Source organism: Scyliorhinus canicula, chromosome 3, assembly GCF_902713615.1.
Source record: "Scyliorhinus canicula chromosome 3, sScyCan1.1, whole genome shotgun sequence".
Classification (NCBI taxonomy): domain Eukaryota; kingdom Metazoa; phylum Chordata; class Chondrichthyes; order Carcharhiniformes; family Scyliorhinidae; genus Scyliorhinus; species Scyliorhinus canicula.
This window is the reverse complement of record NC_052148.1, coordinates 84,538,488-84,558,208: the sequence shown is the minus strand read 5'-3', so window position 1 is coordinate 84,558,208 and position 19,721 is coordinate 84,538,488. Positions and strand designations below refer to the sequence as shown.

At 44.5% G+C, this 19,721-nt stretch overlaps 1 protein-coding gene across 20 annotated transcripts in view; it reads right to left on the bottom strand.

The window, feature by feature from the left end:
* LOC119962769 (protein unc-13 homolog B-like) overlaps positions 1-19,721 on the bottom strand; it is a 746,238-nt gene that overhangs the window by 52,236 nt on the left and 674,281 nt on the right. For 11 of the 20 annotated variants that reach the window (XR_005459949.1, XM_038790824.1, XM_038790816.1 and 8 more), the window contains one exon: positions 6,413-6,418. The exons of the other annotated variants lie outside the window; for them this stretch is intronic. Coding sequence is in view for 10 of the 11 variants with exons in the window: in XM_038790824.1 (XP_038646752.1) it covers positions 6,413-6,418 (6 nt within the window). In the remaining variant the exon portion in view is untranslated. The remainder of the gene's footprint in view (positions 1-6,412; positions 6,419-19,721) is intronic. 20 annotated transcript variants of the gene reach the window in all.

Genomic DNA, 19,721 nt, shown 5'->3' with positions numbered 1-19,721 from the left:
AAAATTAGCCTAACTTTTAGCATTTTATGACAAACGTTTAACATTTCTCTTTACATGAAGTGTTTCTTTGAAACTCCCTCGCCATACTTTAAAATTGAGCAGTTTAGGCATTTAGAAGGAAATTAAGTGTAGAGCTAAGCACAAACTAGTGCTGCAGTAACATTTTCTTTACTAATCTAGAATGAAAGGAAAGATGTCATGGTGACTGAACACCGCCCAATTAAGTAGAAAAGCATATCTCTTCAAAAGTATGTCTTGAAGTACAGCAACTACAACTATTTAGAAAGATCATTTTTATATACATTCAATCACTCACATGTTGAACATGTATATTCATAAGATCAATATATGGAAATTCTCTCAAAGTGCAAGTTTTAACATTTAGTAAAAACATAAAAAGATATTTGAATCCTCCTTCAGTCTCATGTCTCCCTGAGTCAACTATTCCATTGTGACCAAGAATGGACAGACAACCTGCTGGGTCATCAAATTACCTCAGATTTCCCTTCACCGTCAAGTCTTGGGTGGGATCATCATTAACTCACGAGGATAATCCTGAATTCACATTATACCACACTGTGATGCATCACATTGGACCACAAACACGCAAATCTACTATGCTCTGACTTGAAGTATTCCTTATGACATATAAAAAGGATTAACCTTTACCAATAAGTAACTCATCGAGTACGTGGTAAGAAATGCCACTCCAGGACTTCCGGTGGTGGCCATGGAGTGAGTGGTCACACTTAAAGATGCTCCTGCTTGGAGATGGATAATTTGGCCCTTTCTGCCCGTTTTACAGGGATATTGCAGTTAAAGAAAGTACTCCCAGTACAGGATAAGACTTTCTCCTTTGGTGGGTGATGTTGAGGAGTTAACAGACAAGGAGTGTGTCGATTAAGGGGCACTTCGGACGAGGCAAACTCGTATGGCGCAGCAGAGATGGTGGGAGAACCAATGGCGTTGTTGTCTGCACAGTGGACCACAGTGCAGTTGGTCCAGTTTCTCTCGGCCGAATTCGAGAAACAGAGGCTGGCGGCCTCGGAGGATTTGGCAAGAGCGACAGAGACGATTCGGGCTACTCTGGAGAGGATGGAACAGAGATTGGAGGCGCAGAATGCATCCCTCCAGAAGGTGGAAGAGACGGTGGCGGATCATGAAGAATGGATTGCCTCCTTGGAGGCGGAAATGCTGATAATGGTGGAGGGGCAGATGAAGTTGAAGGAGAAAATCGCTCTTGCACAAAACGTGAGGATTGCAGGGCTGCCGGAAGGCACGAATGACACAAAGTATGTGGTGAGAATGTTTAAAACGCTGGTAGGGGAGAGTGTCTTCAACTGCCCTCCAGAGGTCAATCAGCTCCATCGATCATTGAGGAGGAGGCCAAGAGCATTACTACGGGCAATTATTGGGAGGCTCCATCAGTATTTGGAAAAAGGATCCTGAGGTGGGAAAAGGAGGCTAGGGAATTGACCTGGGAAGGGCATACGGTCTGCATCTATCCGGGCCTGGGCGTGGAGCTAGCCAAGAGCAGGGCCGGGGAGTTGGGGGGAGGGGGGGGGGGGGGGGGGGGGGAGTAGATTAGCTCAGGATTACGAGACATCAGGGTAAGGTAGGGGATGTATAAGGGGGTTTGGGCATAAGGGTAGTGTGCTCATAGCCTCGGGTGGGGCCTACCTGGCTAGCAGACATGTTAGTTCACTGAAGTGGAGTGGTTGGGGGAGCCGCAGCTAGTTGCTTGGGGAGGGGAGGGGGGGTTGTTTTTTCTGGTTTTACAGGTTTCTTTAATTTTTTATTGGGGTGGGACAGCAAGCCTGGGGCAGTGAGGTTTTCTTTGTTTGGGTTAAGGGAGGGGATGGGGGAGTTGCTGATATTGAAGGTTTCTTTATGGAGTAATTTGTTAAGGGGAATGGCAGTGGCCATCTTGGGATGCCTTGGGAGGAGGGCGAGAGTGGGACCAGGTGGAGTCCGCTTGGATTTGGATATGGCTGAATAGGGTGAAGGAGGGGCGGTGGGTGTTTTGGAGCCCCCGATCAGACTGGTCTCATGGAATGTAAGGGACTAAATGGGCCAGTTAAGAGGTAGTTTTTATCTTAACGTTTCATTTAAATTCAGGAATAAAAACAATTAAAGTAAAACAAAGAAATGGCATCAAAATCAATGATACAACATTTACAAATATTCTATAATGGTCTTGAATAATTGTCTTGTAATAATAATCAAGTAGGCTTACATGAACACTGAATTAAGTTACTGTGAAAATCTCCTCGTCGCCACACTCCAGCGCCTGTTCGGGTACACCGAGGGAAAATTTGGAATGCCAATTTACCTAACAAGCACAACTTTTGGGAAGAAATCAGAGCGCCCGGAGGAAATCCATGCAGACACGGGGAGAACATGTAGATTCTGCTCAGACAGTGACTCAACCTGGGACCATGGCGCTGTGAAGCTACAGTGCTAACCACTGTGCTGCCCATATCCTGTGGTTAAGTAGAGGCATCTAGATTCTAGACAATAAAATCTAACATCAGACTTTCATTAAAAAAAATTGTGAAGAAGTCAAAGTTGACCACAGAGGATATTTAAAAAGTTGCAAAGTAAGATAGGGTACAGAAATATATTTATTTAGTTATTCTGCGAAAGCTATAAAGTTAACCTAAACTTTTCAGAACTTCCTCACTCTTCCACCAAAGTAGAAAATGGAAAATAAATTTGATGTATTTTCACAATTTTTTTTCAGTGATTTACTAGAGAGTACAATCCAAGAATGGGTAATTTCTTCAATAACAAAGTTGCACTGGTCATTGAGGCAGTGTTCAATTTTCCTTGGAGTAGAAATTAGCAACCAGACCAATAACCCATGATACTTAGCTCTTGTTGGGAAATCTCATTTTTTATATCAATCACATAATCAAGACACAAAGGCAAATAATGCAGTGATTAAATATTTTTGAATTAACACCACACTCCACCACAGATAACAACACATTTGGCTGCAGGGAGCTTATGAAAACAACTTTGTTCATTGAGATTGAGTAATATTTAAAAAAATAATGCCTTTTACGCTTTCTCTCTCAAGTCAAGAGATTTAGGAATATCCACAAATGTTAGTGGTTTGCATCACTGAATCGTATGAGGGCAGAACTTACCGAAAAAATGGTAAAATATCAGGTTCTGACTGAAAACCGGCATGTAGCCAGGTTTTCTCTGCAGATCTTCTGACACCATCAAAAAAAAGCAAGGGGGCACGTTTTGCACCATCATTCTTCAGGGCCGCAGCCTAAGACACCAGCAAGCTCAGCTCCACAGAGATCATGGCGCCCATCTCAAAGTTAAGAGGCAGGCCCCCCTTGCCCTCCCCCACAGACATTTGGAACCCCCCCTCCCCATCCATCACTGCAATCATCCTCTCCCCAGTCAATCCTTCTCTGCAATTCTTCCCCCCCCCAACCCATCCATCATCTCCGGCAATCTTCCCCTCCAGCACCCCCCCCCCCCCCCCCCCCCCCCCCCCCCCAATCGATGCCCAGATCCCACTTCCTGGCCTGCCCCTTGGCAGTGTCCCCCGGCAACACCAACCTGGCAGTGTGAAGGTCCCTGACCACCCAGGGCTACACTGGCTTCCGTGCCCCTGGCGTGATCATCTTGACTGCCCTAGAACAGTAGCGATTCCCATCGGTGAGACATCGTGCCAGCAGGAGGGAACATCTGACGCTCCCAGAAGCTATGGTGTTATGTTGTTTATGAATATTTATATCCATGTAAATTAATTGTAATCAGGCTCAGGCCATTGCTGGGCGTGAACCTGATTATGTCGCTGGGGGAAGGAGGAGAAGATCTCATGCTGATATCTCACTGGCACAAATCCTGTTAGCGGCACATATCGGATTTGCGCCTGTGGCGAACAGATCCGGAAAATTGTGGCAAGAAGCTCTCTTGTGGTAGAGCCCACTAGGGAACAGGCAATTCTGATCCCTGGAATGAACAGCTTGTTGCATGAGGAACAGTTGAGGACTCTGGGTCTGTGTTCATTGGAGTTTAGTAGGATGAGGGGGAATCTTATTGAAACTTACAGGATACTGTGAGGCCTAGATAGAGTGGACGTGGAGAGGGTGTTGCCACCTGTGGGAAAACTAGAACCAGAGGACACAATCTCAGACTAAAGTGATGATCCTTTAAAACAGAGATTAGGAGGAATTTCTTCAGCCAGAGGGTGGTGAATCTGTAGAACTCTTTACCGCAGAAGGCTGTGGAGGCCAAATTACTGAGTGTCTTTAAGACAGAGATCGATATGTTCTTGATTAATAAGGGGATCAAGGGTTTTGGGCAGAAGGCAGGAGGATGGGGATGAGAAAAATATCTGCCATGATTGAATGATGGAGCAGACTCGATGGGCCGAGTGGTCCAATTCTGATTCTAAATATTATGGTCTTAAGAATACTGTCAAGGGCGAAGCACAGTGGCACAGTGGCTAGCACTGCTGCCTCACGGCAGCAATGTCCCAGGTTCGATCCCAGCTCTGGGTCACTGTCCGTGTGTAGTTTGCACATTCTCCCCGTGTTTGCGTGCATTTCGCCCCCACACCCAAAGATGTGCATGGTAGGTGGATTGGCCACGCTAAATTGCACCTTATTTGGAAAAAAGGATTCGGATATTATAAATTTCTAAAAAAAAAGAATGAAACAGTGATAGTTTATGCCACACCTAAAAACAGTGGTAAGTGATTTACTTACAGTGTTTGATTTCCAGAATCAGCTATTTCCCTGGACTGTTGTCAAATATTCATATGTTCCTCATGCGACAAGCTCTTCATTCCAGGGATCTTCTCGCGAACCTCCTCTGGACCCTTTCCAAGGCCAGCATATCTTTCCTCAGATACGGGACGCAAAATTGCTCACAATTCTCCAAACGGGGTCTGACCAGAGTCTAATACAGCCTCAGAAGTACATCCCTGGTCTTGTATTCTAGCCCTCTTGACATGAATGCAAACATTCCATTTGTCTTCATAACTGCCGACTGAACCTGCACGTTAACCTTAAGAGAATCATGAACAAGGACTCCCAAGTACCTTTGTGCTTCTGATTTCCTAGGCATTTCACCATTTAGACAATTGTCTATACCTAAATTCCTCCTGCCAAAGTGCATAACCTCATACTTTTCCACATTGTATTTCATCTGCCACAACAATCTCTTTATGTGGGCATGGTGGACCGATAATATCAATTTAAATGCAGCTACCACTGAAGACATTTGCAAACGTTCATCAATTATGCTATCTTTTTTTTTCTTTTTGTGATGTCTGAACATGGATGGAAATATTAGATATTCTGGTAAAAACAAAAATGCTTCTACTCTCATGGTTACTATTTATTTATTTATTATCATCTTTATTGTCACAAGTAGGCTTACATTAACACTGCAATGAGGTTACTGTGAAAAGCCGCTAGTCGCCACATGCCGGCACCTATTCGGGTACACCGAGGGAGAATTCAGAATGTCCAATTCACGTAACAGTAGGTCATTCGAGACTTGTGGGAGGAAACTCACGCGGACACGGAGAGAACGTGCAGACTCCATACAGACAGTGACCCAAGCCGGGAATCAAACCTGGGACCCTGGCGCTGTGAAGCAACTGTGCTAATCACTGTGCTGCCGTTTATTTGATTTCCATTCTCAAATCTTCATTTGTTAATTTCATTGCTTCTCCTACTCAGACTTGAAAGAAAGCTAAACTTAAGAACACAGTAATCTGAACCTCATTCGAGGTTTAATTTCTTCCTATATGCCCAATATTATTTCCACTTACCCAAAATAGGAATGTTTTAATTGAATATTACATTTTATTCTATTTGAACAACACCACACAGTGTGTCGAGCACATTTAAGTGTAACTTTAAAGCCGGATGTCGATACTATTTGTTTACCTTTCTGGTTTACTATCATGCAAAAAATCTTTGTTGATAGTCCTACAGATTTACTTAAATATATAAGTGTTGCGACAGAATACAGCGCCTATAATTGAGAAGAATAGCTATAGGTATCGTGCTAAACGTCCAAGCAGTAATCTCTTCTTTGGATATGGTTAAGGGTCCATGACACAAAAGTCAAAAGAGAGAGCCTACAACTTTACATACACCAATGAAAGCCCTCAGATTTTACAAACAAGGAAGACACCGCATTTTCCTGAAAATGGTTCACCATCTAATGTGGCTGCAGTGGCAGACTAAGGGACTTTGCGGATAAACAAATCACAAGGTAGAACATTTAAACTAGCACAAACACTACAACGTCAGGTGAACAACAGTGATGAAACTAGCTGCACTTCAAAGTGATAATATGCACTTGACAGTAACAGGGAGAGAGTTCTAACAACAACTAGGAACGGACACATAAGCAAGATAATACTTACAATCATCTGCAAAACCCGGCATGTAGAACAATTAAAAAAAGTAATCAGTCAATGCAAGACCATGTTCTGGTATTTTCTGATTATACATCACAATAAACAAGATAGCAATTACAATTCATTTTAAAACATCCTTAAATATTTTATCTTGCTACCCGCTGGAAAGATCTATGTTCAATCACTGCTCTGTGCTGAATTAGTGGCAGCACTAGGGAAGATATAACTGGTCTCAGCACGATAGGAAAATAAAATAGGTTCTTGCCTAAACAGAGAAGAAAGAGTTGGAGAATTTCAGAAGTAACAATAACATTAATATTTCTAAAAACAAAATGTCAAGGTTACAACCAAGATAATTCTTTATTGTGCTTTGACATCCACCTGAAACACACATGAGACTCACATAAATAATGGCCATGAGGTGGTGAGGTTGGGGTTTGTTTGGGGGGAGGGGCGGGGCAATAGAGAGAATGGCTCTGATTTTTAAGGCTGTGAAATTAAACTCACTGGGGTACTGGGGCCCAGTTTCCTAGCCTTAACCCAGTACTATGGAGTTGGTGGAGCCCAAACCTATCAGCCTGAGGACCTTCAGACTTAATCTACAAACTCAGGGTGCAGCATGGTAGCACAGTGAGTAGCACCTTTGCTTCACAGCTCCAGGGTCCAAGGTGCGATTCCCGACTTGGATCACTGTCTATGTGGAGTCTTGCACGTTCTCCCTGTGTCTGCGTGGGTTTCCTCCGGGTGCTCCGGTTTCCTCCCACAAGTCCCGAAAGACGTGCTGTTAGATGAATTGGACATTCTGAATTCTCCCTTGGTGTACCCGAACAGGTGCCGGAATATGCCGACTAGAGGATTTTCACAGTAACGTTGTTGCAGTGTTAATGTAAACCTACTTGTGACAATAAAGATTATTATAAAGGACGAGACATCAGTGCAGTTGGGTCTCCACAGGCAGCTTGCTCCACAAGAAAAATCAATTCCTGACTGAATACCTCACCATCAGCAGCCCTCAGATAAGTTCCAAGATGTGGTTGGAGCCAGCAGCAGTGAGGGGAGCAAGGATGAGGGGTGGTATTTTTGAGTGACCGTCATGGCTGTGAAGCCACAGAATCACTTCAGTGCAGAAGGAGGCCTTTTGGCCCATCAAAGCTGCACAGACCCTCTGAAAGTGGGATGTGGGAGCGATGTGGGAGCTCAGGGACACGTCCACTGTCCCTGGCTCCTTCACGTGCAAGAAGTGTGTTCAGTTGCAGCTCTTGTTAGACCGCTTGACGGCTCTGGAGCTGCGGATGGACTCACTTTGGAGCATCCGCGATGCTGAGGAGGTCGTGGATAGCACGTTTAGCGAGTTGGTCACACCGCAGGTGAAGGTTACTGAGGGAGATAGAAAATGGGTGACCAAAAGAAAGAGCAAGAGTAGGAAGGCAGTGCAGGTGTCCCCTGCGGTCATCTCCCTGCAAAACAGATATACCGATTTGGATACTGTTGAGGAAGATGGCTCACCAGGGGAAGGCAGCAGCAGCCAGGTTCATGGCACCGTGGCTGGCTCTGCTGCACAGCAGGGCAGGAAAAAAAATGGCAGGGCTATAGTGATAGGGGACTCGATCGTAAGGGGAATAGACAGGCGGTTCTGTGGACGCAATCGAGACTCCAGGATGGTATGTTGCCTCCCTGGTGCAAGGGTCAAGGATGTCTCGGAGCGGCTGCAGGACATTCTGGGGGGGGGGGGGGGGGGGGGGGGGGGAGGGTGAACAGCCAGCTGTCGTGGTGCATATAGGCACCAACGATATAGGTAAAAAACGGGATGAGGTCCTACAAGCGGAATTCAGGGAGTTAGGAGTTAAACTAAAAAGTAGGACCTCAAAGGTAGTAATCTCAGGATTGCTACCAGTGCCACGAGCTAGTCAGAGTAGGAATGTCAGGATAGATAGGATGAATGCGTGGTTCGAGAGATGGTGCAAGAGGGAGGGATTCAAATTCCTGGGGCATTGGGACCGGTTCTGGGGGAGGTGGGACCAGTACAAACCGGACGGTCTGCACTTGGGCAGGACTGGAACCGATGTCCTAGGGGGGGTGTTTTCTAGAGCTGTTGGGGAGGGTTTAAACTAATGTGGCAGGGGGATGGGAACCAATGCTGGAAGTTGGAAGGTAGTAAAACAGGGACAGAAACAAAAGGAAGTAAGGGGAAAAGTGCAAGGCAGAGAAGACATAGTCAGAAATCCATAAGGGCGACAGTACAAGGTACAGTGACTGAGGGGAGCACAGTGAATAGGCCCAGTAATAACAAAAGGAATAAAACTGGAGATGTTAAGATTCAAAACAGAGGTAAAAAAACCAACATAAGTGTACTTTACCTGAATGCTCGTAGTATTCGGAATAAAGTAAATGAGTTGGTGGCACAAATCATCGTAAATGACTATGATTTAGTGGCCATTACTGAAACATGGTTAAAGGATGGTCACGACTGGGAGTTAAATATCCGAGGGTATCAAACTATTCGGAAGGACAGAGTGGATGGTAAGGGAGGTGGTGTTGCTCTGTTATTTAAGGATGACATCCGGGCAATAGTAAGGGATGACATCGGTGCTATGGAGGATAAGGTTGAATCCATTTGGGTGGAAATCAGGAATAGTAAGGCGAAAAAGTCACTGATAGGAGTAGTCTATCGGCCACCAAATAGTAACGAGATGGTGGGGCAGGCAATAAACAAAGAAATAACTGATACATGTAGAAATGGTACAGCAGTTATCATGGGGGATTTTAATCTACATGTCGATTGGTTTAACCAGGTCGGTCAAGGCAACCGTTAGGAGGAGTTTATAGAATGTATCCGCGATAGTTTCCTAGAACAGTATGTAATGGAACCTACGAGGGAACAAGCGGTCCTAGATCTTGTCCTGTGTAATGAGACTGGATTGATTCATGATCTCATAGTTAGGGATCCTCTCGGAAGGAGCGATCACAATATGGTGGAATTTAAAATACAGATGGAGGGTGAGAAAGTAAAATCAAATACTAGTGTTTTGTGTTTAAACAAAGGAGATTACAAGGGGATGAGAGAAGAACTAGCTAAGGTAGACTGGGAGCTAAGACTTTATGGTGGAACAGTTGAGGAACAGTGGAGAACCTTCCAAGCGATTTTTCACAGTGCTCAGCAAAGGTTTATACCAACAAAAAGGAAGGACGGAAGAAAGAGGGAAAATCGACCGTGGATATCTAAGGAAATAAAGGAGAGTATCAAATTGAAGGAAAAAGCATATAAAGTGGCAAAGATTGCTGGGAGATTAGAGGACTGGGAAATCTTTAGGGGGCAACAGAAAGCTACTAAAAAAGCTATAAAGAAGAGTAAGATAGAGTATGAGAGTAAACTTGCTCAGAACATAAAAACAGACAGTAAAAGTTTTTACAAATATATAAGACAAAAAAGAGTGGCTAAGGTAAATATTGGTCCTTTAGAGGATGAGAAGGGAGTTTTAATAATGGGAAATGAGGAAATGGCTGAGGAACTGAACAGGTTTTTTGGGTCGGTCTTCACAGTGGAAGACACAAATAACATGCCAGCGACTGATAGAAATGAGGCTATGACAGGTGAGGACCTTGAGAGGATTGTTATCACTAAGGAGGGAGTGATGGGCAAGCTAATGGGGCTAAAGGTAGACAAGTCTCCTGGCCCTGATGAAATGCATCCCAGAGTGCTAAAAGAGATGGCTAGGGAAATTGCAGATGCACTAGTGATAATTTACCGAAATTCACTAGACTCTGGGGTGGTCCCGGTGGATTGGAAATTAGCAAACGTGACGCCACTGTTTAAAAAAGGAGGTAGGCAGAAAGCAGGAAATTATAGGCCAGTGAGTTTAACTTCGGTAATAGGGAAGATGCTGGAATCTATCATCAAGGAAGAAATTGCGAGGCATCTGGATAGAAATTGTCCCATTGGGCAGACGCAGCATGGGTTCGTAAAAGGCAGGTCATGCCTAACTAATTTAGTGGAATTTTTTGAGGACATTACCAGTGCAGTAGATAACGGGGAGCCGATGGATGTGGTATATCTGGATTTCCAGAAAGCCTTTGACAAGGTGCCACACAAAAGGTTGCTGCATAAGATAAAGATGCATGGCATTAAGGGTAAAGTAGTAGCATGGATAGAGGATTGGTTAATTAATAGAAAGCAAAGAGTTGGGATAAATGGGTGTTTCTCTGGTTGGCAATCAGTAGCTAGTGGTGTCCCTCAGGGATCCGTGTTGGGCCCACAATTGTTCACAATTTACATTGATGATTTGGAGTTGGGGACCAAGGGCAATGTGTCCAAGTTTGCAGATGACACTAAGATGAGTGGTAAAGCGAAAAGTGCAGAGGATACTGGAAGTCTGCAGAGGGATTTGGATAGGTTAAGTGAATGGGCTCGGGTCTGGCAGATGGAATACAATGTTGACAAATGTGAGGTTATCCATTTTGGTAGGAATAACAGCAAACGGGATTATTATTTAAACGATAAAATATTAAAACATGCCGCTGTTCAGAGAGACTTGGGTGTGCTAGTGCATGAGTCACAGAAGGTTGGTTTACAAGTGCAACAGGTGATTAAGAAGGCAAATGGAATTTTGTCCTTCATTGCTAGAGGGATGGAGTTTAAGACTAGGGAGGTTATGTTGCAATTGTATAAGGTGTTAGTGCGGCCACACCTGGAGTATTGTGTTCAGTTTTGGTCTCCTTACTTGAGAAAGGACGTACTGGCGCTGGAGGGTGTGCAGAGGAGATTCACTAGGTTAATCCCAGAGCTGAAGGGGTTGGATTATGAGGAGAGGTTGAGTAGACTGGGACTGTACTCGTTGGAATTTAGAAGGATGAGGGGGGATCTTATAGAAACATTTAAAATTATGAAGGGAATAGATAGGATAGATGCGGGCAGGTTGTTTCCACTGGCGGGTGACAGCAGAACTAGGGGACATAGCCTCAAAATAAGGGGAAGTAGATTTAGGACTGAGTTTAGGAGGAACTTCTTCACCCAAAGGGTTGTGAATCTATGGAATTCCTTGCCCAGTGAAGCAGTTGAGGCTCCTTCATTACATGTTTTTAAGGTAAAGATAGATAGTTTTTTGAAGAATAAAGGGATTAAGGGTTATGGTGTTCGGGCCGGAAAGTGGAGCTGAGTCCACAAAAGATCAGCCATGATCTAATTGAATGGCGGAGCAGGCTCGAGAGGCCAGATGGCCTACTCCTGCTCCTAGTTCTTATGTTCTTATGAAAGAGCACCCTACCTAAGCCCACGCTTCAACCTTATCCCTATAAACCAGTAACCCCACCTATTCTGTTTGGAAACTAAGGGCAATTTAGCAAGGCCAATCCACCTAATCTGCACATCTATGGAATGTGGGAGGAAACAGGAGCACCTGGAGGAGACCCACACAGACACGGGGGAATGTTAAACTCCACACAGTCACCCAATGTCACAATCAAACGTGGTCCCTGGTGCTGTGATGCAACAGTGCTAACCATTGTGCCGCACAAATACCCCTTGTTGGTAGCTGATGGGGATATTGAAGAATCGGAGCAGTGGATTCCTGACACCTGCCCTGATATTTGATGATAAATTTTACACAGTGGTCTTTCGACAGTGTGAGCGGAAGAAATTGCTATATGTATCACAGAATTGATATAAGTAATATCAAGACGTCCCAGGTTTATAGCAGTACAGAATAAGGGGAAAACCAATAGGCAAGGGGTTAAAATGTTGAACCTTAAAGAAAAGTCACCAGCACTCGGGATAATTCAATCATCCTACAGGGCATTAGAATAAGAATGGAGACTCACATCACAGAAACCAGGGTTCCAGCCTGTCTGTAGAGGATTCATTGTCTAGCCCAGAGCAGGGATTAAAAACACATTAACACTTCATCAAGGCATTCAGGTTAAGGGGAATATTTTGTACAGAATCTGGGAGATTGTAAAAATGCATTGCATTAGTAGATCGTTTTCCCATAAAGGGCCCAGAAAAATATGCATACTGATCACCTTGTATTGTTCGGAATAAATCGATGACGTCAATGCCTGTTTGTCACTCTGAAAGAACTTTAAATATATATGCATGTAACCCTGAATATGATCAGAGCTGACTTTTGCGAGCTAAGGGTAGCAGCAGACTTTGTCTCTCCTGTGTGCACACAGCAATTCTGAATAAACGCAACTTTTACAACTCCACGCGGTCGAGAAAAGATTCTTGAGTATTTATTCCCTGCAACAGACAGGCATTAGCATATGGAAATCTCCAATGTCAGTGTTAGCTAACTGGGACGAACAATTTGGAATTTAGCAAGGTCTGTGCAGATTAGCTGCAGGCTTTCCCATTCTTTAGTTGGCATGTTTTGTGCCTGTTGCAAATCTGAAAGAGAGGCACAATGCATACAATTTCTCCCCTCCTCGATCTGAATCTTTAATATTAAGTAATTGTGAAATAATAGAATTCGCACTTTAAAATTATGACTATTGTGTAACAATTGTAACTTTGGGTGAAGTTTTTAAAACCTAACTAGACAATGTGGATTCAAAACTTAAATTTGTGTCAACAATTTAACTTGAATTGACACCCTGGGGACAATATTTTAATAAACCTAATTCGCAATTCCAGTCAACCCAACGATGTTATAGCCACGGAGGGACCATTTCTTCACTGATAGAAGAGCAGAGAAAGGAACAGCAATTCTGTGACTTCACAGCCATGGCAGTCATTCAAAAATCATCACCCCTTATCCTTGCTCCCCTCAATGTTGCTGGCTCCAACCACATTATGAAACTTATCAAAGGGCTGCTGATGATGAAGTATTCAGTCAGTAATTGATTTTTCTTGTTGGGCAAGCTGCCAGTGGAGACCCAACTGCACTGATGTCTCATCCTGAGTTTGTAGATGAAGTCGGTCACTGGGAATAATGTATAAAACAACTTCTTTTCTGAATGTCCTCTCTGTATCTAGTCACTGGAGCACACAAGATCAGTCTGAAACAGTTCAGTCTTGTCAAAGACTTAAACTAGTGTGTAAAATGCAAAAATATTAAATGGTATTGAAGTTAATATTAAAATGGCCTTCTTCAGAGACTGGTAGAGTGCAGCCTGGTATAATATTCCACTTGCTCATCAAAGATATCCTTCTAACAGACTAGGTCAGAGGGAAACTAAAGTCAGAAGGATTCTGGAGCCATTTAATGATGATGGGAAGGATTCCATTCTAGGATTCCCGCTCCCATTTTTGGTGCCCCCAATTATTGGTGACATGGGATAAAGGTGCGGGTGGCAAGTCCACATGCTGTGCTCTCACCTAATCAGAGTAATTGCGGAGGGAGGTATCTCCAAGCCATCCGCACAATTTGCGGGGAATTGAGCCAGTTTTTCCATGACTTGTGGTTCACGGCTCCTCAGAGGAGTGATAGACCATAGCGATTCAGGAATCTTGTGAAAGGTAAAGTCAAAAGGCCTTGCTCATGCCTCCTTCATGCCAATTCATTACCCCCCCCACACTCACCCTCAAAGGCAACTCATGCCCGTCACATGGCCCCTCATACCCTCTGTGCCAATTCAAGGCAATCCATTCCCACCCAGCATACACTCTATACAGTATCAACAAACCCTATCGTAACAATAATGCATGAACAGCTATTAAAAAACCCACTCATTACTTTCTTAAAAACACTGCTGTTGTTTCAACCTTATAAAAGTGTCAATCGGACAAACTGTTAAAGTATCAATAGCTGATGCTTTGAGCACGGACGCCGTTTATCTTGTGAAAATAAACAATGAATTACTGACAAAAAAATCACAGGAAAAATAGCTCAACACAGCCTTCAATTAGTTTTCCCTTCTTCCCAGTTTTGTTAAAAAAGTAAAACCTTATGACAGTCTGAGCTCTCAGCCAAGCATGCACAGTGAGGCTACAGTGGGGTTGACTCCAGCTTTCCAGCTGGTCAATAAATATATCCAAGAGGTGGCAGGATACAGCACTTGGGGAGAATGGGATCAAAGGCCATGGGGAGAAAGCAGGATTAGGCTACTGAGTTGGATGATCAGCCATGATATTGATGAACGGCAGAGCAGGCTCAAAGGGCCAAAAGGCCTCCTTCCTCCTGTAAATTCAGCAAGGGTGGATAATTTTATTCGTGTGAAATGGATGATATCAATTCAGCAACGACAATGTGCTTTCCCTCATTTTTGCTTCAATAAAGAAAAAAAGTATTAGAGATGTAAAATGGCAGCTAAAATTCAACACTATCTTCCAAGATCCAAAATATCCCATGATGTGAGTGTCCTCCCTTTCTAGAGCGTGGGACAAACCGTATACCCACTATCTCATGACAAAGTCAGAGAACATGAAATAGAACATAGAACGATACAGTGCAGTACAGGCCCTTCGGCCCTCGATGTTGCACCGACATGGAAAAAAACTAAAAGCCATCTAACCTACACTATGCCCTTATCATCCATATGCTTATCCAATAAACTTTTAAATGCCCTCAATGTTGGCGAGTTCACTACTGTTGCAGGTAGGGCATTCCACGGCCTCACCACTCTTTGCGTAAAAAACCCACCTCTGACCTCTGTCCTATATCTATTACCCCTCAATTTAAGGCTATGTCCCCTCGTGCTAGCCACCTCCATCCGCGGGAGAAGGCTCTCGCTGTCCACCCTATCTAACCCTCTGATCATTTTGTATGCCTCTATTAAGTCACCTCTTAACCTTCTTCTCTCTAACGAAAACAACCTCAAGTCCATCAGCCTTTCCTCATAAGATTTTCCCTCCATACCAGGCAACATCCTGGTAAATCTCCTCTGCACCCGTTCCAAGGCTTCCACGTCCTTCCTATAATGAGGCGACCAGAACTGTACGCAATACTCCAAATGCGGCCGTACTAGAGTTTTGTACAACTGCAGCATGGCCTCATGGCTCCGGAACTCAATCCCTCTACCAATAAAGGCCAACACGCCATAGGCCTTCTTCACAACCCTATCAACCTGGGTGGCAACTTTCAGGGATCTATGTACACGGACACCGAGATCCCTCTGCTCATCCACACTACCAAGAATTTTACCATTAGCCAAATATTCCGCATTCCTGTTATTCTTTCCAAAGTGAATCACCTCACACTTCTCCACATTAAACTCCATTTGCCACCTCTCAGCCCAGCTCTGCAGCTTATCTATGTCCCTCCGTAACCTGCAACATCCTTCCACACTGTCTACAACTCCACCAACTTTAGTGTCGTCTGCAAATTTACTCACCCATCCTTCTGCGCCCTCCTCTAGGTCATTTATAAAAATGACAAACAGCAACGGCCCCAGAACAGATCCTTGTGGTACACCACTCGTAACTGAACTCCATTCTGAACATTTGCCATCAACCACCACTCTCTGTCTTCTTTCAACTAGCCAATTTCTAATCCACATCTCTAAATCACCCTCAATCCCCAGCCTCCGTATTTTCTGCAATAGACGACCGTGGGGAACCTTATCAAACGCTTTACTGAAATCCATATACACCACATCAACTGCTCTACCCTCGTCTACCTGTTCAGTCACCTTCTCAAAGAACTCGATAAGGTTTGTGAGGCATGACCTACCCTTCACAAAACCATGCTGACTATCCCTAATCATATTATTCCTATCTAGATGATTATAAATCGTATCTTTTATAATCCTCTCCAAGACCTTACCCACCACAGACGTTAGGCTCACCGGCCTATAGTTACCGGGGTTATCTCTACTCCCCTTCTTGAACAAAGGGACCACATTTGCTATCCTCCAGTCCTCTGGCACTATTCCTGTAGCCAATGATGACCTAAAAATCAAAGCCAAAGGCTCAGCAATCTCTTCCCTGACTTCCCAGAGAATCCTAGGATAAATCCCATCCGGCCCCGGGGACTTATCTATTTTCACCTTGTCCAGAATTGCCAACACTTCTTCCCTACGCACCTCAATGCCATCTATTCTAATAGCCTGGGTCTCAGCATTCTCCTCCACAATATTATCTTTTTCTTGAGTGAATACTGACGAAAAGTATTCATTTAGTATCTCGCTTATCTCCTCAGCCGCCACACACAACTTCCCACCACTGTCCTTGACTGGCCCTACTCTTACCCTAGTCATTCTTTTATTCCTGACATACCTATAGAAAGCTTTTGGGTTTTCCTTGATCCTACCTGCCAAAGACTTCTCATGTCCCCTCCTTGCTCGTCTCAGCTCTCTCTTTAGATCCTTCCTCGCTTCCTTGTAACTATCAAACGCCCCAACTGAAACTTCATGCCTCATCTTCACATAGGCCTCCTTCTTCCTCTTAACAAGAGATTCCACTTCTTTGGTAAACCACGGTTCCCTCGCTCGACCCCTTCCTCCCTGCCTGACTGGTACGTACTTATCAAGAACATGCAATAGCTGTTCCTTGAACAAGCTCCACATATCCAGTGTGCCCAACCCTTGCAGCCTACTTCTCCAACCTACACATCCTAAGTCATGTTTAATGGCATCATAATTGCCCTTCCCCCAGCTATAACTCTTGCCCTGCGGGGTATACTTATCCCTTTCCATCACTAACGTAAAGGTCACCGAATTGTGGTCACTGTTTCCAAAGTGCTCACCTACCTCCAGATCTAACACCTGGCCTGGTTCATTACCCAAAACCAAATCCAATGTGGCCTCGCCTCTTGTTGGCCTGTCAACATATTGTGTCAGGAAACCCTCCTGCACACATTGTACAAAGAATGACCCATCTAATGTACTCGAACTATATCTTTTCCAGTCAATATTTGGAAAGTTAAAGTCTCCCATAACAACTACCCTGTTACTTTCGCTCTTTTCCGGAATCATCTTCGCCATCCTTTCCTCTACATCCCTAGAACAATTAGGTGGCCTATAGAAAACTCCCAACAGGGTGACCTCTCCTTTCCTGTTTCTAACCTCAGCCCATACTACCTCAGAAGAAGAGTCCCCATCTAGCATCCTTTCCGCCACCGTAATACTGTCCTTGACTAGCAGCGCCACACCTCCCCTTCTTTTGCCCCCTTCTCTGAGCTTACTAAAACACCTAAACCCCGGAACCTGCAACAACCATTCCTGTCCCTGCTCTATCCATGTCTCTGAAATGGCCACAACATCGAAGTCCCAGGTACCAACCCATGCTGCCAGTTCCCCTACCTTATTTCGTATACTCCTGGCATTGAAGTAGACACACTTCAAACCACCTACCTGAACACTGGCACCCTCCTGCGAAGTCAAATCTGTGCTCCTGACCTCTATACTCTCAATCTCCCGTACCCCAAAACTACAATCCAGGTTCCCATGCCCCTGCTGAATTAGTTTAAACCCCCCCAAAGAGCACTAACAAATCTCCCCCCCAGGATATTGGTGCCCCTCAGGTTCAGATGTAGACCATCCTGTCTATAGAGGCCCCACCTTCCCCAGAAAGAGCCCCAGTTATCCAGAAATCTGAATCCCTCCCGCCTGCACCATCCCTGTAGCCACGTGTTTAATTGCTCTCTCTCCCTATTCCTCATCTCACTATCACGTGGCACGGGCAACAACCCAGAGATAACAACTCTGTTTGTTCTCGCTCTGAGCTTCCATCCTAGCTCCCTAAAGGCCTGCCTGACATCCTTCCTATGTCGTTAGTGCCAATGTGGACTACGACTTGGGGCTGCTCCCCCTCCCCCTTAAGGACCCGGAAAACACGATCCGAAATACAGGATGATCCAAGGTCTTCCCCTCGTTTTGACGGCAAGAATTCTGATGGTTATATGAATGGAAGATCATTAATTCCTTGAGTTTGTTCCATTATTCTATTATATCATGGCTAATATGTACTTCAACTCCATTTTACTGAAATAGTTTTCATATCCTTTGATATCCATACCTAATAAAAATCTATTGATCTCAATCTTAAAAATAGACCCAGCAATCATAAACATTTGGAAAAGAAAGTTCAAGATATCCACTACACTCCGTGTGGAGAAAATACATTCTGATTGCACTCCTAAATGGAGCAGTGCATGCTGCACGTTCTGTCCGGCTTTTGTCAAATTTAGCAATAAAATCTGGAAACAGATGTTGGAGCATATTCATGAAAGGGGCCAAATGGCTCCCTTAGGCAGACATATTGGACACCCCGATCCAGCTGCTTGTTTGGGAACCATGCCTGGAAAAGAGAGAGCTCGCCATTGGCCAGTGGCGGGATTTTCAGGTCTTGCCAAAGTTTACATGGCTTTCCCAGCCTGCTGCCAGGAACCGATCATGCCTTCGGCGGGGCCGGAAGATTCTGTCAGCGGCATGCTGGAAAATCCTATCCTATGTTTCCTGACTGATAAAGCTAACATTACATTGGTGCAACACTAAAGTCATAGTTAAAAGTTAAATGGGTGCCAATTTAAAAACAAGCGATGTTGCTCTCCAAGAGGCTGTATAAGGCACTGGTCAGACCACATTTAGAGCATTGTGAACAGTTTTGGGCCCTGTATCTAAGGAAAGATGTGCTGGCCTTGGAAATGGTGCAGAGGAGGTTCACAAGAATGATCCCTGGAATGAACAGCTTGTCATACGAGGAACGGTTCACTCTGGGTCTGTACTTGTTGGAGTTTAAAAGGATGAGGGTGGATCTTATTGAAACTTACAGGATACTGCATGGCCTGGATAGAGTGGACGTGGAGAGGATGTTTTCACTTGTAGAAAAAACTAGATCCAGAGGCCACAATCTCAGACTAAAGGGACGGTCCTTTAAAACAGAGATGAGGGGGAACTTCTTCAGCCAGAGGGTGGTGAATCTGTGGAACTCTTTGCTGCAGAAGGCTGTGGAGGCCAAATCACTGATTGTCTTTAAGACAGAGATAGATAGATTCTTGATTAATAAGATCAGGTGTTATGGGGAGAAGGCAGGAAAGTGGGGATGAGAGAAATATCAGGCATAATTGAATGGCGGAGCAGACCCGATGGGCCGAGTGGCCTAATTCGACTTCTATGTCTTATGGTCTTCTGGTCGAAGGGAAGATGAGCTGAATCAAATTAATATTGCATTGCTCAGCAAATGAAATAAAAATGTCACTGACAATAATCAAGACAGCGAGCTGTATTTTTCCACTGGCATGTGGGTTGCAGAGGCCCATAAATTCACGAGGAGCTGGGCCCCCAACTTGGTCTGCCATCAGAACATTTTACTGATGGCAGGACCAGAGGCAGACAAGCTGCCTGCCTCCTTACTTATGGAGTCCTATTAAGGGCTATTTTACATTGGAGTGAGACTCCACTATGTGGGTCAGCTGCCAGATAAATTGAGGCTGCACCCCAG